The 18600-nt window shown below is 40.6% G+C and overlaps 1 protein-coding gene across 1 annotated transcript; it reads left to right on the top strand.

Annotated features, from left to right (window-relative positions):
* Positions 1–6178: 6178 nt before the first annotated feature.
* syt9a (synaptotagmin IXa) lies at positions 6179–15874 on the top strand. The gene is made up of 7 exons (XM_033987446.2): positions 6179–6705; positions 8944–9418; positions 9723–10278; positions 13099–13219; positions 13323–13494; positions 13668–13797; positions 15319–15874. The coding sequence occupies exons 1-7, from the start codon at positions 6558–6560 to the stop codon at positions 15385–15387; spliced, it is 1671 nt and encodes a 556-aa protein (XP_033843337.1). The 5' UTR covers positions 6179–6557; the 3' UTR covers positions 15388–15874.
* The last annotated feature ends 2726 nt before the right edge of the window (positions 15875–18600 follow it).

Genomic DNA, 18600 nt, shown 5'->3' with positions numbered 1-18600 from the left:
AAGACATAAGAGCTTGGAGGTACTTGCTGCATGGTTACCACAGCAACCGAGTCCGTGGGGGTGGGGTGCTCGGGGGGCAGTAGAAGAAGAAGAAGATGGGGTTGAGGAGGGGTTGTGTCATCATCTCCAGCTTTCCAGATAGACTGATGGTGCTGGAGGTGATGGATTGGTGCAGCGGTTGAACTGATCTTCCAAAAAAAAAAAAAAAAAAAGAAGTATTTCAGCGCTTTTCAATTTGGTTTGAGGTTGAAATGAGACTGGAACCTATAAAACATGTTTGATTAGTGGTCGTCTGTTATAATTTTAGGATTTTAGATGTATGAATGAATAAGTAAATCGACTCAAATAAGGAATGGGGGTCATAACGAGTAAATAAAACAAATATGTGTGTTAGTTTTTAATATGCTCATTGCTATTGTCCTTATTTTACATAGAATCCCAGGGTATTCAATACATCCAGCCACAAACATGTTCCATCTGATAAATTATTACTGACACTCACGGCTAAAGGGGCAGGCAGGAGACGGCTTAATGTCCCCTGGTAGGCCCTGCAGAAACATGCATTATACAGTATGTGTAAGTATACACATTAACACAAAGGCAGGGATGGCTCCATGCTTTCACCGTACTGTTATTCTCCAGAGTTTACCGATAGAGCCATCACACTCAGGCATAGCTCCTAATCATAAGGGTGAGTGAGCGATGGATCATGTTCATCACTGGCAACAGGTAAAATGCCCCTTTCAAACATAATCTATTAAACATGGCACTTACACACGGGTTTATTTGCCTGGCTGTTCAAGACCGCACACTTTTATAATAGTTTACAAAGACATAAGGTCTGGAAACATATTATATCTCCACAATTTCCAATGGACATGATAAACAGGCAGATTAACTAGTCAGAGAAACACATGGTCTGACAAAACAGACGTGGTGGCTTAAGGATAAAACAAAAAAAACAAAAAAAAAAGATATAAAAAATAACACAGATGATTAAGGAACAACATGGATTTCTTCCCGTTTTAACTGTGTGCAAAAAAATTATTTTAGCTTTCTTTCTACGCATGGTACAAATTAGCAACTGATTGAACCATCCCAGAATCTGTCTGATACATAAAGCCTTTTGATTCTCCTTTGTTCGTTCTACAGAGATCAAAGCACACACACATACACACACATACACACACATACACACCCATACAGTACAATAGCATAGACTGTATCTGTACAATAATGAAAACCAGAGCCACCAGAGAGCAGACCTCCGCCAAGGTCTCACGAGCAATGTAATGTTGTATATGAAGAACCAAGCAGAGAATGTTTTTGTTCATGAATGTGAGAAGGAATCTAAAATTCTGAACTACTACTATTGAATCTGTTGGATAGATTTTTCATATGAATTCTATACACACAGACATTCAAGTTTAGAGAAGCTTCATTCAAATATATATCATTTATTCCTGTTTAAAAAAGTCATGACCAGCAGTCCAGAACACACCTCTGCGTCTGTATCAGTCCATGTGTTTCACAGTTTTTCATGGGGTGGCTTAAGCCTTTTAAAGATGTGCCCTCCCGCTGGGCCCCGCAGGTTTAGCAGGTGTTAACCTCTTCCTGGGTGCTCCCTCCCTGAGGCAACACACGGTTTCACAGAGCAAGCCTCAGCATCCCCAGGCAGCCGTGTGCTTTTCACACATGTGGAGAGACACATGTCTTCTTCCTGGTCCTGTTCATATTATAAACCTACTCCAAAGCCCTGATTCCTCTCACAATGGTACAAATATACTGTGCCCAAATTATGTTTTTCATAAAATCTAAACATGTCATTCAATTCATCATAAACAATGATTTATTCTTATTGTTTCTTAATCTTTTGTAGTCTTCATTTAATAGACTCCCAAACCTCTAGCTAATCCTTTATAGGTCGTCTTGACAAAATTCCTGGCTTAAGGTCTGAACGAGGTCCCTGGATACTGCTCTGTAGCTCCTGTTTACAGCAAATAAATCATTTCCCCATATGGCAAGATCAGTACCTCCATTAGATCAAACAAAATGACTGTTGGTAGAAAGTACACGCACCTTGTGTGCATCCACACTTTACTGTTGTTATGTGATAAAGTTTTACCCAAATGTGCGTGCACAAAGCCAGTCCTTGTCATACATGCACACAGAGCAGAATTTAATCACAAATGATAGTCAATCACATAATCAAACCTGTGTAAGATAAGATGAAGGAAATGACTTAAAGATGTGAATCTAAAAGTACACACATTTCATGCATAACTGCTTCTTAATGGAATTCTAAACATGAGGCTGAGAGAGTCATTTCTACAATCTAATTCTATTTAATCCAATTTTCTCTGGCCTCAGAAAATGGCCTGGTCCTATTTTTAGCTCTTCCACACATCACTAGTTACACTTTGGATAATATGAAGAGGTCTGCGGCTCGCCTCAACTTTTCATAGATCATCTGTTCATCTGAGAAAATCAATGGTGCGTTTTAATCAGCAAATGTTTTGTGTGTCTAATCCACTGTCTTCCAGCGCGCTTATCTTCAAGATTTTTATACAAGACAGCCCCAGGAAAGGTTAGAATTATTCTGCAGACAGCAAACTTGAAATTCTCGAGAAAGTAAAACATTTATTACAGCATAAAAAGACATTTATTGTTTTGTAAAATCATGCAGTAGCTTATGAGATTGACAAAGTACCATTAGGGCCATCAACCTTTGCAGCGATTATTGTGCAGTCTGCCTCAGGACAGCTGTGGCTACAAAACCACTTATCTTATCACTACAATGGAATCAAAATTGGACGTAAACGCTATTAAATCATATTCCTTTTTAGATATGAGGTGCTGCATCAGAGTAAATCATATGAAAAGGCTGTGGTAGTGTCTCCATGTCTCCGTCGCAGCTGGATTGCTTGTTCTGTGATTCCTTGGGGCCCTGGGCATATTTGTACAACCATTTGTGGCTTATCTGTGAGCATTCCCGCTTATCTCCATCTGTCCTGTCAGACTGATGGGACTTCTGAGAGTTACATCAAAGACACTGTTTCTTCAAATTCCGATCAGGGAACATCCCGAAGAACTGCATGCATGAAGAAACTAAACAACACTGAAAGACAATATGTTGTGTGTGTAAAATTAAGATTTGAAGCTGATTGATATGGTTAGAGTACGTGTTGAACTGCAGTATTGTGGGTTTTACATCAAGAATTACACAAAATATGTTTCATTTTTCAGCCTTTTCTGATTACGGGTTCAACGCTGCCTTTTTGTTGATTGCGTTTTTTTCCGAAACTGCATCGTCAGATCTGTCAAATCCTTCTCTGCTCAATGGGAATTCTAACGCGATATTCCGGCCAATTCCAAACATTTCAAACACAGCTATCAGCAGCATGTAATAAACTGTGCTCGGACAAATTATATAATAACTTCATCAACAACGTAAACTACATTTTGTCTGCTGGATGTGACCACGCCTCATCTGCATCCCTGCCAGTTTGCGATACAAGTCAAAAAGGTGAAACTCTTGTCCATTTTTCCTGCTTCTAACACAATCCCGAAGACCAGCCAATCTCACTTCACCTGTATTGGTAACATTGTTGTGACAGGTTGATGCGTTCAGGAGGATGAGTCCAGCGTGTTGATATTGTGAGAGTTCTCCGGCTGCAGTTTCTTATTCCACAATCCCCTCCCCCTTCAGATGCAATTGTTTGTTTGTTTTTTAGGGTTTTTTTTTTTTACCACATCTAAGCATTGCACACAAAATCCCTCCCAGACGCACAAATATCCTACGTGTACATCGCTTTATATAAGTTGAAGAAACATGTTGAGGCAGAGAAAAGATGAGCAGTGACTTGGGAGTTTCATCTCGTGTCATGTCTGTGCAGCTTTTCAGGAAATCTAGACGCTTCGTTTGACTTAAAGAGCAATAAAAATCCCACTTTTGTTGCTTAAAAACAAACAACTGAAATATTAACACAAGCATTTTATATTCAAATGACCGAAATTATGATAACTCAGCTTTAAAACCATTAGCGGATTTCATCTTTTGTTCTGTTCGTTTTTTGTTTTTTTCTTTTAACGTTTCTAATGGGTTTAACTGCTGAGAAACAATGTTATTTCCACTGTTATTAGAATCACCATGGCTTTGTTATCTACGCCCGTGAATGTAGGAAGGACTCATAATTCAATTGCTTTGAACAGAAACGAGAGTAGCAATGGAATAGTGTGCAAAATAAAGAGATGTAGCTGAATAGTAGCTGAATCAAGAGTTGAATTTGACTGTATTAAAGAGGAAACCAAACCTGAATGGGGCTGTATTACTCTGGATGTTTTATAATCCTGTAGCGCTTGTTTTTTAACCTCAACCAGAACTAATGCCCTGATAAGGCAAAAGAGGCAGACAGGTTAAAATAATTAGAGGAGAGAATCCTTATAAGTTTAGTGGGGGAAGGGAGCGTGCGTGTGTGAAGATTGTGCCGTGAAGAGAGGCTGACAGAAGAAGAGTTGAAGAAAAATGGGTGAAGGGGGCCTTCTGTCTTTTAACTGTTGCCATGGACACCAAGAAAGCTGACTTACCGCTTACTGCTGTGTGAAACGGTTTACAATCATAGATGCACGCACACATACTTTCAATAAAACCAATGTAGTCAGCAATTTCATACCTCGTGCGATTGTGCCAGTTATTTAATAGATTATAAAAGCGCTTGCCAAAAAACGGTTTTATCTTCTCTGTGTGGAAAGACCTGGCCTCTCATTAGTGAAATAAAACGCTAATAGGTAAACCAATCTAGTGGCTCATTTAGAGTACTTGTCCTCAGTGGTGTGTGTCATTTCGGTCTCTGTTTCTATCAGAATCACAATAATCCAATTCAACTAACTTTGATCAAAGCTTATTTTATATTTGATGGGTTTTGAAACACAATTGTATATTATTTTTGCAGTTTTAATTATCCAGGCTTTGTATACTGACACAAACAGTACATGTATATATTAATGCATAGCCCACACCTGTTCTTTTCTATACTATTCTATTCTATCTTTTTCTATACTTTGTCTTTGTAAATGTATTTATCAGTTATAATGTATTTCACCAAGTCACCAAGATGATCAAATTTAACCAAATCTGTCTCCGTCTCAGTGGATCTTGAGAGCTCAAATAGTGCATGTGTGTAATGTCAGAGAACAGAGAATATATGTGACTGTCTTCATCAAAAAGTGAAATGATGAGTTTTTGTTGGCAGTGGACAGATAGAGAGCGCTAATGGCAGGTCACTCCTACATATATTTGATTTACTACTGCAGGGTCCCATGAGAACGTTTTTGATGGTGCGTGCTCGAGCCACCCACATAATGTAAAAAGAACAAAAGGACTGTTGTAGGTGATCAATATTTGGTCCACAGGGAGATGAAAAAAATCAAGAAGTTTGTCCCTGAATCTCCCACTACAGTGATCACAGGGGAAATGATGTTATGTAACACACATCTGAAACCAGATACTACATTTTTACATCTGGAACATTTCACTGTCACACGCTGCGCACTTTAACATGTGAAACAGAGTGAAAACGTTCCTCCTCAGCAGGTGCACATTAGAACCTTCAGACCCGTCTGATTGGACGCTCACATCCACGTAAAATCGCACCAGAATTGGCTGTGTGGAGCTGGGCGGCCCTCGCTTTTCTTTTGTGTGCTGTATTCAACTTTCTCAGGTGCTTGAATGCACGTGACCGAGAAGAAGAAGAAGAGGAAGAGGAAGAAAAGAGAGACAGAGAGAGAGAGAGGAGAGGGAGAAACAGAGAAAGAGGAGAGGGAAAGACAGACATAGAGAGAGAGAGGAGAGACAGAGAGAGAGAGGAGAGAAAGAGAGACAGAGACAGAGAGAGAGAGGAGAGAAAGAGAGACAGAGAGGAGAGAGGAGAGAAAGAGAGACAGAGAGAGATAGAGGAGAGGGAGAAACAGAGAGAGAGGAGAGGGAAAGAGAGAGACAGAGAGAGAGAAAGAGAGAGAGAAAGAGAGAGAGAAAGAGAGAGAGACAGAGAGAGAGAGAGAGAGAGAGACAGAGAGAGAGAGAGAGAGAGAGAGAGAGAGAGAGAGAGAGAGAGAGAGGGAGAGAGAGAGAGGGAGAGAGAGAGAGGGAGAGGGAGAAGCAGAGAGACTGGCCGCCTGCGGGGACTCACTGTAGCGAAAGTCCGGCTTTCTTCCCACCGCGTGTGCGCGCACAGTCTTTCAGCACCATGGAAAGCGCACGACGCCGCAGTGGCCACGCGTGGATTCAACCGGTGGCTCTGAACCTGACGAGCGGAGTGAAAGCGCTGACATAACCCAAAACTAAGTCATCAGATTGTTTTAATTTGTGAGGGAAGTGGCTTTTGTTCATGAGACACTTTCAGTGTCGTAATTCACTGGAGCTGTGTCGGTTGGATGCTGTGGGTAGGCGTGCCTCTGGATAAGTGCTCCGTGCAGCGTAGTATTGTAAAAGGAAACTGTAAAGGAGACGCGCTGTGAATCACGAGACTCTTCATTTTTAAGGATGCTGGTGGAGGGAAATGCCTGGAGACAGAGATGACGAGATTTGTCGAAAAGCACTTGAACTCCTCTCAGACCTTTGTTCCAGGGGCGAAGTGCCGAACGAGAACTGCCTGGATTTCACCTACTATTTCCGAGACCTCGCCAGACCACGGTACTCGGATTCAGGTGAGGAGAGTATCTTGTGGTTTTACACACGCACTGCTCAGACCCTGAGGTGAAGTGGAGACAAAGTGTGTGCTATGACTGCGATTTTACTACTATCAGCTAATGCATAGTACTGAATGAGCAGCGTCAGTGTGGCTCATTAGTTATTCAAATTCAAAGCCTAATGTCTATTTATAGACATTATACAGCAAATCAAACCTCCCAGTGCTCCTGAACCCGTGCATGTAGCTAACAGGTGAGTGCACATTGTATAATGGCTCAGAGGAGGTGCTGATCACCACTAGAGTGAACTATGAGCACGAGCACAGATACATGTTCATGCAGTCACTCACCTCACTCCATTCATTAAAACACATTAATCATCATCATGAGATCATTTCCACCTTTTGGTTACCTTTTTATAACATTATGAGCTGTTTTATAGGCCATTTGATTTGTTAAATGTTGCATTTCATGTGGTGTGATGAATTTGTAAATGATGTAATATACTTTGATTACATGCAGGAAATCATTAAAATTAAATCTAGATAAAAATATTGTTTGAGATCCAACGCCCTCTGCAATCTCTTGTTAACATTATACCTAAACCTATTGCTGCAAAGGTTATCAGAAGTCATTGTTTTGCGTATTGTGTGAAGATATTTTAAACAACACATTTGTAGTTGTTTTGTCTTGCACATATAAAATGTGAGACTTAAAACATTGCCTCTTCAACACTCCCTGGCCTCCTACACTATTGCACCTCCTAAGGTCCTGTGCTTCAAAATAGGCCCACTACATTTTCTTTTTATAATCCAGTCTCCAAATCCTTCAGGACTGTACTTTCCCACAACCCGAGCAGCGCTCTTGCAGCCTGCCAAACTGTGAGCTGAGTGTCCCCACACGACAAGTCCTTCACATTTCTGCACATTCTTCTCACACATCTTCTGGGGCTGGAGGAATCTGAGAGCTCGGAGAGGACACTTTGTCTGTGAGGAGCACTGTTGTGCCCACACACAGTCAGTCTGCTGAGTAGGTGCTTTAGAGTCCCTTTACAATAATGTAACAATAATGTACCATCAACACTGTGGCTCCTGGGAGTATGGGTCTTTCAATGCTGTCTGGACTTCAGCTCATTTGTTTAAGATGAAATCTTATCCTGAAAAATGTTTATAATATATAACAATCTATATATATATATATAATCTATATATAGCAACATTTAAATCAACACAGAACAAACCACACAGTGAACAGACACTGACAGACACATTAAGCTACTTTATATGCATAGAAAAACATATAAACTACAAATGTCAACATCAGATAGGCTCTGTGTGATCACTGACAACAATGCTCTGATGCAAATAAATGCAGAATTATTCAGTGCCATGCGCTGACACTCTCAACCTCCATTTGCCACTTAAAGCTTGGTATTAGTCTATGATACAGCTTTTACTGTCTGTCGATACTTTTTCACCTTGACTGTTTAAACACGGGATCAATAACAAGATTTACATAGGATACATACATAATGGAACATTTCTTAATTGCTAAATATGTTTATTTATTCATTGGAAGTGTTCATGAGGTCCAGGTTTAAGCAGCTGGTTAAGATTTGACACATCAGGACATGGGGCTGCATGCAAATGTAAAGACATTAGTTTTCCAAAGATACAGAATGAAAAAGCATATCTGGCTGTGATTCAAACAATAATTCCTCTTGTGCTATCACTGAGGAGGATAAAATATGACTGCATATGAAACATTACATGTGGGGGGTTGATAAGAGATTTCACTGCTATCACAATATTATACTAATCCTGACTAATCTTTTCAAAGGTAGGAGGAAAAAAAACATAAAAGAAAACCAGGAGACTCAACATAAAGTTACTGCATATGATTCACTGCAGGTTCATGAGTCTGTCTACTGTAGATTTAATCTGTCCCCAGAAGTAAATGTGATTTTACAGAACAAGAGAGAAACAGTAATGCTCAATCTGATCAACTGCCTTTGACAATGAACAATGATCTGTGTTCAATAAATTGTTCATATACAGGGCTCTATAGAGTGTAAGATGGCAGTAGTTTAACGCCTTACATATTATGATCAGTCTAAACTATTCCAGATCAATGGGAAAAAAATCCTCCTCTTACTTTAGTATTTCTGCTTTCTTCTTTCTATGTCAATGTTGTTCATAACCCTGTAATGTGGGGTCACTCTTGGCTCATAGTTCTTGTTTCTTTTCCTTTCTTCAGACGTGTCAGTGAGCCTGCTGTCCCTGGTCGTCACTGCCTGCGGCCTGGCCCTGTTTGGAGTTTCTCTCTTTGTATCATGGAAGTTGTGTTGGATTCCGTGGAGGGAGCGTGGCTTATCCCCAACCATCAAAGACGCCACAGGACACCTCATCCCCACCCTGAGCCCCCTGCCCCCCCAGCCCGCCCCGAGGCAGCCCGTCTACACTGCAGTAGATCCCCCGCCGCACGACCGCCGTAAGTCCTCTCACAGCTCCATAGCCCGAGAGCCCACTCCGGTGGCGTCAGTGGTGTCTGTAGAGGCTCCTATGTCCCCCATGTCCCCGCCCCCCGTGGTCAAAGCCACCCCTGAAGCAGCCATGAAGATCAGTCACACGTCTCCAGACATACCGCTGGACGCAGAGTGTAAGACCAGGGAGAACGGGGTCCACACCACTCCACGGATACAGCGGCAGGCCACAGAGCCATCGTCAAACGGGTAATTTCTTCAGTTCAAATGTAAATATCGTAGTTTCATAAACATTTAACTGTTCCAAGAGTCATGAGGTAAATGACATAACTGATACTGTTGAAAAATGTTTTTACTGAGCTGACAAAATGAAAAAAAATGTCACTGATAGCAGTATTATGAGGAGTTTTGTAGTCACCAGTGAAAGTATTTATAACTTCCTTTAGAGTTTAAGTCGTTTCAAAGTTTCCATCACAATTGAGGCTTAAAATGCTTCGTCTATGTTTTTTTTTTTTGTTGTTTAATAAAAAGCACATCTCTGTCCTGTTTACAGACAAGGCTCCATCCGCCGACACATGAACCTGTCCAACCCAGACTTCAATGTGGCCCAGTTCCAAAGACAGGACTCTCTCACTGGGATGGGTCTTGGTTTGGGACGCCTAAAGCCTGAGCTGTACAAACAACGCTCCCTGGAGGGTGATGAGGGTAACCGCAGAGGAGGCAGATGTGGACGTCTCCATTTTATCCTCAAATTTGACTGTGACTTGGAACAGTTAATCGTCAAAATCCATAAAGCTGAGGACCTCCCCGCGAAGGACTTCTCTGGTACTTCTGACCCTTATGTAAAAATCTACCTGCTGCCGGACAGGAAGACCAAGCACCAAACTAAAGTCCATAGAAAAACACTGAATCCAGTTTTTGATGAGGTCTTCCTGTTCCCAGTCGCATATTCTGAGCTTCCCACTCGTAAGCTTCATTTTACAGTCTACGATTTTGACCGCTTCTCACGGCACGATATTATTGGTCAAGTGGTGGTGGACAACTTCCTGGACCTTGCTGATTTCCCCAGGGAGACCAAACTGGGCCGTGATATCCAATACGTCTCCTCGGTAAGTCTGCCCCTCTCCTCTACTAACAAAACAACGTCAGGAGTCACACTATATCTCTAGGACCATCCATACTACAGATTTTTCATTATGCAGCACTCCCTCAATAGGCTCTTGTCCACTCACACACACTATCAGATTAATGTGCATAAGATGTTTTATCGCTGGTGTTTGATCTGATGTAGTGTCATTGTAAAAGGCATAAAAACATGGATAAATCTTGGAATGACTCCTGTTTTATGGCGTTTACGGTAGAACAGAGAAGGGAGGGGTGCCCGAGAACCATATTCAAATAAAATGGTAGTCTCTGGATTGAACACATTTAGCAAAACTGACAGTTTCTGCAACTACTGTAAAGTTACTTTGTGCCACTTCAGCGAAACAAAGAAAAGTCTAACTTTGAGCAGCAATGTGTCTCTCATTGTACTTGACTTTGGTTTTGGAAAAGCAAAAAAATATCCCTTTGAAAAGTATCAGCAATGACTCAAGCATAAATACAAGTTTAGTCTCTCAGATTCTACACATGTCTCCTTCAGGAAGTACAAATATGTACAAGTACTTGATGATTATGACTAGTGAAGTCAGTCCTGAAGCTAAGTGGCAATCGCTCAGATACATGTGCTGTGCAGACATGTGTGCACATCTTTAGTGAAGAGAACTCCAGTGGTGAGAATTGATTGCCCTTAGTCTTAATGACATGAGTTTATAGACTGCAGCATTTCAGTTTCCTCTGACAAAGACTGTGACTCTACACTATTGAAAGGTGCAGTGCAAAGAGTGTGATGAGAGAGATTCTTGTTGTATGTCACCATCCTGCTCTGGTTCAATCACTCACAAGCACAAAGAACTTAAGTGTCTGACTGTGAATGTGACAAACTCCAACACAGATAATAATACAGTCAACATTTGATCCTTGAAGAAATTCATTCATACTGTAACACACACCATGTGCTCTGTGCACTGGAGTCATTCACATGACAGTTTAAACATAGTGACCAATCAGTGTCTAAAATAAATGCTCATTGTGACTACTAGTCTAAACCAATGAACTGAATGTAAAACAACTGTTTTATGTAATGACTATACATCATTTACATGTGGATAATAAGAGTCACATCAAATGTAATTAGCCAAAGTGATATTTCCCCTGTTTTTCTCATGCCTCCTTCTTCCCACAGTGTATGCAAATATCTTTTCTGCACTGCAGCCATTTCAGTATAATGAACTTGCCCACTCATCCATCTGTCAATCAGGGTTAAAATATGGCCAACAAAGTTACTTGGGCAAGATGGAAAAAGGTTTAGAGACTGTAACATTTGGACACTGTGCACAGTGATATTATGGTACATTCCATCTGGAGAGAACATGATGAAATATTGTATTGAGTAATTATTTAAATGCCTTTAAGCGACGTGTTAAAGTTGTTACCGCCTCAAAAACACACTCGCAGTTGTATTTTGTTTCATTCACACATGTTTGAGTAACCCTTTATTATTAGTCTGTCTACATCTCCAAAGTACAAAACGCTCTGTTCCATGTTGTGATGTTACCTTTAACCTTTTGTTCAGTCGAGATTGGCAGTTCCAGGGCTGAAATTATCCATATAATTCTAGTGAAGGTGTATGGAGTTTAAAAATACAATGGAGTACTTCAGGTATTACAACAAAAAGAAGAGTTTGTGTGTTAAATATGTGTGAATGAAACAAAACATAACTCTGGGTATATTTCTGATGAGGAAACCACATTATAACATGGAACAGAAAATAGCATAGGCCCTTTAAACCATTTTAAAGTGTCATTTTACATTTTGGATTTAATGATCATATATGTCTCGACACCCCAAACTTTCAAATCTACCAAAATAAGTCTATTCGGTGCAAAGCATTTCAATCAGGCTCCATCCACGTTCGTTTGATGTCTTCTTCTACAGTGCTGCTCTTACTTCAGTCTTAAACCTTCGCTTTCACTGTTGCGGATGCTCTAGCACAAAAGTAGCCTAAAAATCACAAAAAAATGACAGAAAACTAAACCCAGGCACCATCTGAAAACACCTGAACTCTGTCACACCGTCGATTGCCAGTTTCTATTGTGTGTTTGTGATAGTCGAGACACAAATGGACCTTTCGCTTGGTTCTAGGAGTCGCTGTATGAAGCAGACAGTATAGTGCGCTTTGGTTCTCACCTTTGTAGTGGAGTTATTTTAAGAGCATGTGATAAGCGAGTGGCTGCCTCTCCCAGCTCCACACTGGTCTCTTTCTGAAACGTGCATGCTGTTACTGTCGGTGTGTGGCAGATGGAAGTGTGGGCTATAATAGAATAGGGTTATGACATGGAGACAGCAGATCAGATGTCCAAAGAAAGAAAGTACAGACTATTGTGTTTGTGAAAGGTACGGATTCTTCACAATCTCTGTATTTTTTTGTCAATTAGCAAAACGTTCTAATCCGACACAGCAGTAAAAATGGGTACGCGGATTGTCTTCAGGAGGGTAGCAGTTAGTGGGCAGCGAAGCAAGAGAAACCGAGCAAAATTAAAGACCAGGGTGTGTTTCACAAGTGCTGCATTGTACTGTAGACGGGGTCACGGCACTGCAGATCTTGGGATGTGACTCCAATCTACACGGGGCAGCAACATGCATAATAAACTCCTCCAGATATGGTAGTCCTGCCCAAACCTCAAGATCAAATGAATACTGGATCCTGCAGACATGTGTTAGACCACAAATAGTGAAGAATTTGACTGTATATACAACAAATGATGCAGTTTTATTAACATAGTATACGCATTTTTGCTAGAATTGTGCATTTTTTCATTTTATTCCAGGATAATGTGGATCTGGGCGACCTGATGTTCTCCCTCTGTTACCTGCCCACAGCGGGCCGACTCACCATTACCATGATAAAGGCCCGTAATCTGAAGGCTATGGACATCACAGGCGCTTCTGGTAATTAGAAAGTGTGACTGCATGTAAACAGTGGGGTTTAGAGCAGTAATCATGAATATATATGAGTGTTACCCTCTCTCATCTCTCTGTCCTACATCCACAGATCCATACGTGAAGGTTTCTCTAATGTGCGACGGCCGGCGACTAAAGAAGAGGAAGACGTCCACGAAGAGGAACACGCTGAATCCAGTTTATAATGAGGCCATTGTCTTTGATGTGCCTCCGGAAAACATCGAGCAGATCAGCCTTTTGATCGCAGTGATGGACTATGACCGGTTAACATCTATTTTTATTACTCTGCATGAACCCTTTACATGCGTTATAAAATCCAAGAAACACTAAGATTTAATTAAAGTGCATGCATTTTATTGATGAGAGATCTGGTTGATAGGTTTTTAAAATACAAGCTTTTTCACGAACACATTCTCTCTGTCTTTGGCACAAACAGAGTGGGCCATAATGAAGTAATCGGAGTGTGTCGGGTTGGCAATGATGCAGACAGCCTCGGTCGAGATCACTGGAATGAAATGCTCACATACCCGCGCAAACCTGTCGCTCACTGGCATCCCCTGGTGGAGGTGAGTGCATCTGACAGGTGATTTGACGAGCCTATCTGGGGCTGTATAAGGAACCAGCAGAATATGCAAAAAATTCACGCAATATGTCAAAAATGAACGCACAGATGAGGCATTGGGATGAGATTCTTAGAGTACGACAATAGTTTACGTACTGGTTCATTACGGTCAATCGATTAACCCTAACCCTATTGAAAGTGTAGTTATTTTTAGGTGTTACAGCATCTTTGATTTTATTGCTTATAGCTTTGCATTCTCACTGCTGCAGACAGACTTCACTACACAGTTGCGGTGGAGGGGGTTTAAAGTGATTTGAAACGGTTGTACCATTTATGGTTTTGTAAAAATAGATGCGCAGCAGTGGGAGGGGTGAGGTGCCAGGTAAGCTCTTGTGCTCTGGGAATTTCCTAGAAAGCCTCCTCTTCCCTTGTTTGTGAATGAGATACAGAAATAGTCCTGTGGCACGTTTGTAACAATAGTACAGTTTCTGATAGTATAAACGGGAAAGACACTACTACAGGATTCAAGTTTTTAACAGATGTGTTGTCTTTGATGATCTTCTCAAATAAATATGTGAGCAGAATGTTAGTTATGTTATGAAGGAATCCGGAGTTATGGCTAACAGAGTCCTTTCAGTGAGACGCCTTCACACGCTTTTATGATCTTAATGCCCTTCACAAGCACTTTAAAGAGTATGTTTTGTTCATCTGGAGCTTATCCTCATCCCCGACTGCCAGTCAAATGTCAAGGCTGTATCTCATTAAAAGCAGAGGAGACACAGGGGGTTTATTTGGATTTACTGTGGGAGATACAGAGATAGTAGTACATGCACTCACACGTAAGAATGGAAGTGTATCATGGACCTGGATGTTTTGACACCATGACCAGTGTGTTTCCAGTTAAAAATGAACATATAAATTGGCATATGGCAGATTTTGGAGTTTTTAGATTGTGACTATTTCTTCTTAAACAAACAAATAAACAAACAAAAACGGTGTCTGTCAAATGAAACAACACAATACATTTAAAAAGCGCACTAACTTTTCTGATGGAGAGTATATCACATGCTTGTCTTTGTGGAGATTATTCCACAGTACGACGTTACACTTATCTATTTCCATGGAAACAAGCAGGTGATGTTGCTATTTTTCAGCTAGTTACAGATCAGACCTGTGGAGAGGCGCGCACACATACACACACACACACACACACACACAGTACAAAGGCATATTTTTCAACAATAATATCTGTAATTGAATGTATATAAGATAAGTATGTGTCTTTATGTTACAGGTAAAGTTTTTAAGCAAAATAGGAAATAGATAATAGATCTGGTAGACAGATTTTATTACAAATTACGACTAAAGTACTTTATAAACCTCCGCATCAAGCCCAAAGTCACTCTAGCCTGAACAATAACATCACCCAAAAGTTACACAGTGCTCTCATTTAGACATTTGGTTTAAAGTATAACTATATTTCACTTTCTACCTATATTTAACTTTACATGTGTTTGTCTGACAGTACCAGGGAACTACAGGTAGCAGCCAGGGAGGATCATGTAACTCTCTGAAGACTCCTCCGTCCCCGTAGCCCAGAGGACTGAACAGTGAAAGGTCACCAATCAGACTGGAGCTTCCATGGGACTGTTCTGCTGTACATTTATAGAAGAATGTGCACATCCAGTACGGAGAAAAGGACACTGTTGTTGTCAGTTGCATGTTGAATGGCTGAAAATATGGATATTGTCTTTTCTGAAATGTCCCATGAGAAAAAGAAAAGAAGAAATGAAAAGATGTGCAGACATTTTAAGTCTGCTTTTATTAGGGTTTTAAACAGATATTTGTTTTTACATTGTATGTTTTTTTTTTGTTTTATCGAGATGAGTCTGTCTGTTTTTATTCAGTAGTGACTTGGTGCATGAGGCAACGGGTTGGATATTTTCCTGTTTGTATGTGTTTGTACTGAGAGTAAGGTGTCTTGTTTTGTCCGTTGATATGCGGTGACATTTTGAGAAAAGTACTTGTGTGGCAATCTGTTAAATGTACAACCAATAAAGATTGTTCCATAAAATCTCTTCAAGCTGGCTATGGGTCATTCTTCAACCTCGACTTATTATTGTAAGAGTCACAGGTGTAAACTCTGGACAGTGATCAGGAAATTTAGTCACTCCACTCTTTCCAAATCCATTCAATCCAATCCAATCCAAATAATACATAAGACTGCACACAATTAACATTTTGGTTAGCCTGGTTTAGTGAGGATCAGCATTTACCTGACATGGATTTTCACAGATCACCTCATTTATTTTTAGGGATGGGCTTTAGATGAGTCAATGGAGGCAGTTTCTAGTGTAGAACCTGATAAATAGTTAAAGTTTTTGCGATACGTGGTCAAGTTGTGTACATATCCTCCCCGACAAATGCTGTTTTCACTGCCGCTGTATTTTTCTTCTCATCTGTCTGAGTGCCAATCAGCCGTCGAGTAGTCTGGCTCGTGTTTTTACGCAGGCTCATAACTCACCATGCTCCGGTGGCTGAGTGATGGATGAATAATACAGATCACAGAGTCAGAGAGATCCCTGGTGTCTTCGCCCCCAAAAGTACCTCTGAACCCCTCATTTCTCTGAACCATGAATCTACCCCTTACGCTGGGCCTACCTGTGTGATGATGATGATGATGATGATGCACTCTGAGCTGATGGAGAGGGTGGGAGTGGGCTGTCACAGTGGAAGCACAGGTGTGTGGGTGGGCTGCTTGTTAACGGCCTGTTAGTGGGAGCTGAGTATGACACATATCTGTAGGCTATACGCTCATCCAGATACAGTTACGGGCTGAATTGGTGCACTCTTCTCACCATTATAAGCCAATAATTATCTATTTGACAGTCACCCTGCGCTGGACTGTAGCGAAAAGGATTTGTTATGTAAGGAAGTCATGCAATTCTTCTTAATCAGAGTGTCTTCGTTTTGGGCCCATGTTATCTGCAAATTGAAATAGCTGCAAATGTAGTTTTTGTGCTCTTCCCAAGCTGGATAAAATGAACAAGACTAGTCAGAATGTCCAACTCTGCACAAGATGAACCCCCAAATTGTAGAAAAAACGGGACATATTGTTGAATACAGTGCGGTATGGAAAAATATTGCGTAAAATCGATTCTTGTGAGCCGAGTTAGAATGTTGTTACGTCATCAAAAACATACCTAGAGTTTTGTTTTGTTGTCATGAAATGGTAGTTTTCAAGTTAAGATGTACCTTTTACCTTTTGTTTAGTAGATATTTGCAAAATCGAGGACTAAAATGATCCAAAATGATTCTAGAGAAGGTGTATGAAGTTTAAAAACACATTATTTTCGGTTTCATAGAAGAACTTCGGGTAAATATGCAAGATTTTTGTGTGAATGAAAAAAAAACAAAAAACTCCAGGTGTGTTTTTGGTGAGGAAACAACATTATAACAGATCAGAAAATAGAATATAAATATGAGACCTTTATACTAACAGACAACAACACTGTACATGCTTTTGTCAGCCATAAAGCACGACATATTACAGCCCAAAAATGTAAATGTCACTTTTCTATGATTCATGAGGCATCAACGTCTCTGCATATTCCTAGATTGATGATTTTATGCGGTAAAAAGCAACACCCTTGAAAAGAAATGTGACAATCCAACCATAAGGAGCCACATGCCAGGCATAGACAAAGAGATAATATACAACAAATCAGTCAGCGTGGAACGTGAGAAAGGGAACAGCCAGAAGGATGGATGAAGTTGTCTGCTGAAAGTACCATTGATCAGTATTTTTGTAGCAAGATAAAAGGAGCCAAAAAAGAAAAGAAAGATGGTGTCATGATATAATTTGTGCTAGGCTGCTGCAGTGAGCGCTAAGTGTAGCCGACAGCATCCATGTGGCCTCTGTGTGTCTGGTCGGGTTGTAATCATGGCTCCCATCAGGTGGGGCACAGGGACAGGATCTGCTCCCGGCGATCTGTAAACAACCACCACTGCTCCATATAGTAGCTCATTTTCAACACAATCAATTCTCTGCTGGGGAGATGCATTAGCCATAACAGGAGTGGTTCAAAGACACGGGGCACAAGATCATGTCATAGCTATTGGCCAATGAAAAGGATCTATAACACGTATCAATAGAGCGGATTCTATAGATATTCTGGTTAGGAAGGGGCTACACTGAGATTAACTACCATATATGTGCTCCAAACCATGTTCTCTGGTATTTGACATATTGACAATGAAGCTGGGCCTCTCTGTGGACTGTATGAACATCATTTGTCCTGTAGGGCTAATGATCTGGCGTGTTTGAGGAATAGACGCTATGATATGGTAATAACCTCTATAGGAGCAGCAGCAGCAGACATGTTAACATTCTTCACCACACCTAATAGTTTAAATGCAGTTATGGTTGCAGAAAGGTTGCAAAATGGCTCAAGAGAATGAAAAATAGTAGGTTTTGAACTGAAATATGGATGCAGTCTGAAATACATTGGTGAAGTTATTTTTATCATCTATTTGGAAAACCACCCAGTATGATATAAGTTCTTTTGTCTTTAGGAAACAGTCTACTGGCCTAACGGTGCACTCTAGTGGATGAAAAAATCACTGCATAGTTCATACATGTTTGTTCATACATTACAGATAACTAAAGACTACTACTACACTGCAAATCAGATGGGAATTGTACATTTTGCTTCACATATTACCACTTGATAAATTTCAATATTCCAGTGGCGTTTGTGTCCATTATTATGAAACTGTGTCTATCCTCACTTCATCTGTGCATCAT

This window comes from Periophthalmus magnuspinnatus, chromosome 3 (assembly GCF_009829125.3).
Source record: "Periophthalmus magnuspinnatus isolate fPerMag1 chromosome 3, fPerMag1.2.pri, whole genome shotgun sequence".
Lineage (NCBI taxonomy): Eukaryota > Metazoa > Chordata > Actinopteri > Gobiiformes > Gobiidae > Periophthalmus > Periophthalmus magnuspinnatus.
Note: the sequence above shows the minus strand (reverse complement) of the source record. Positions and strands in the feature narration are given on the sequence as shown.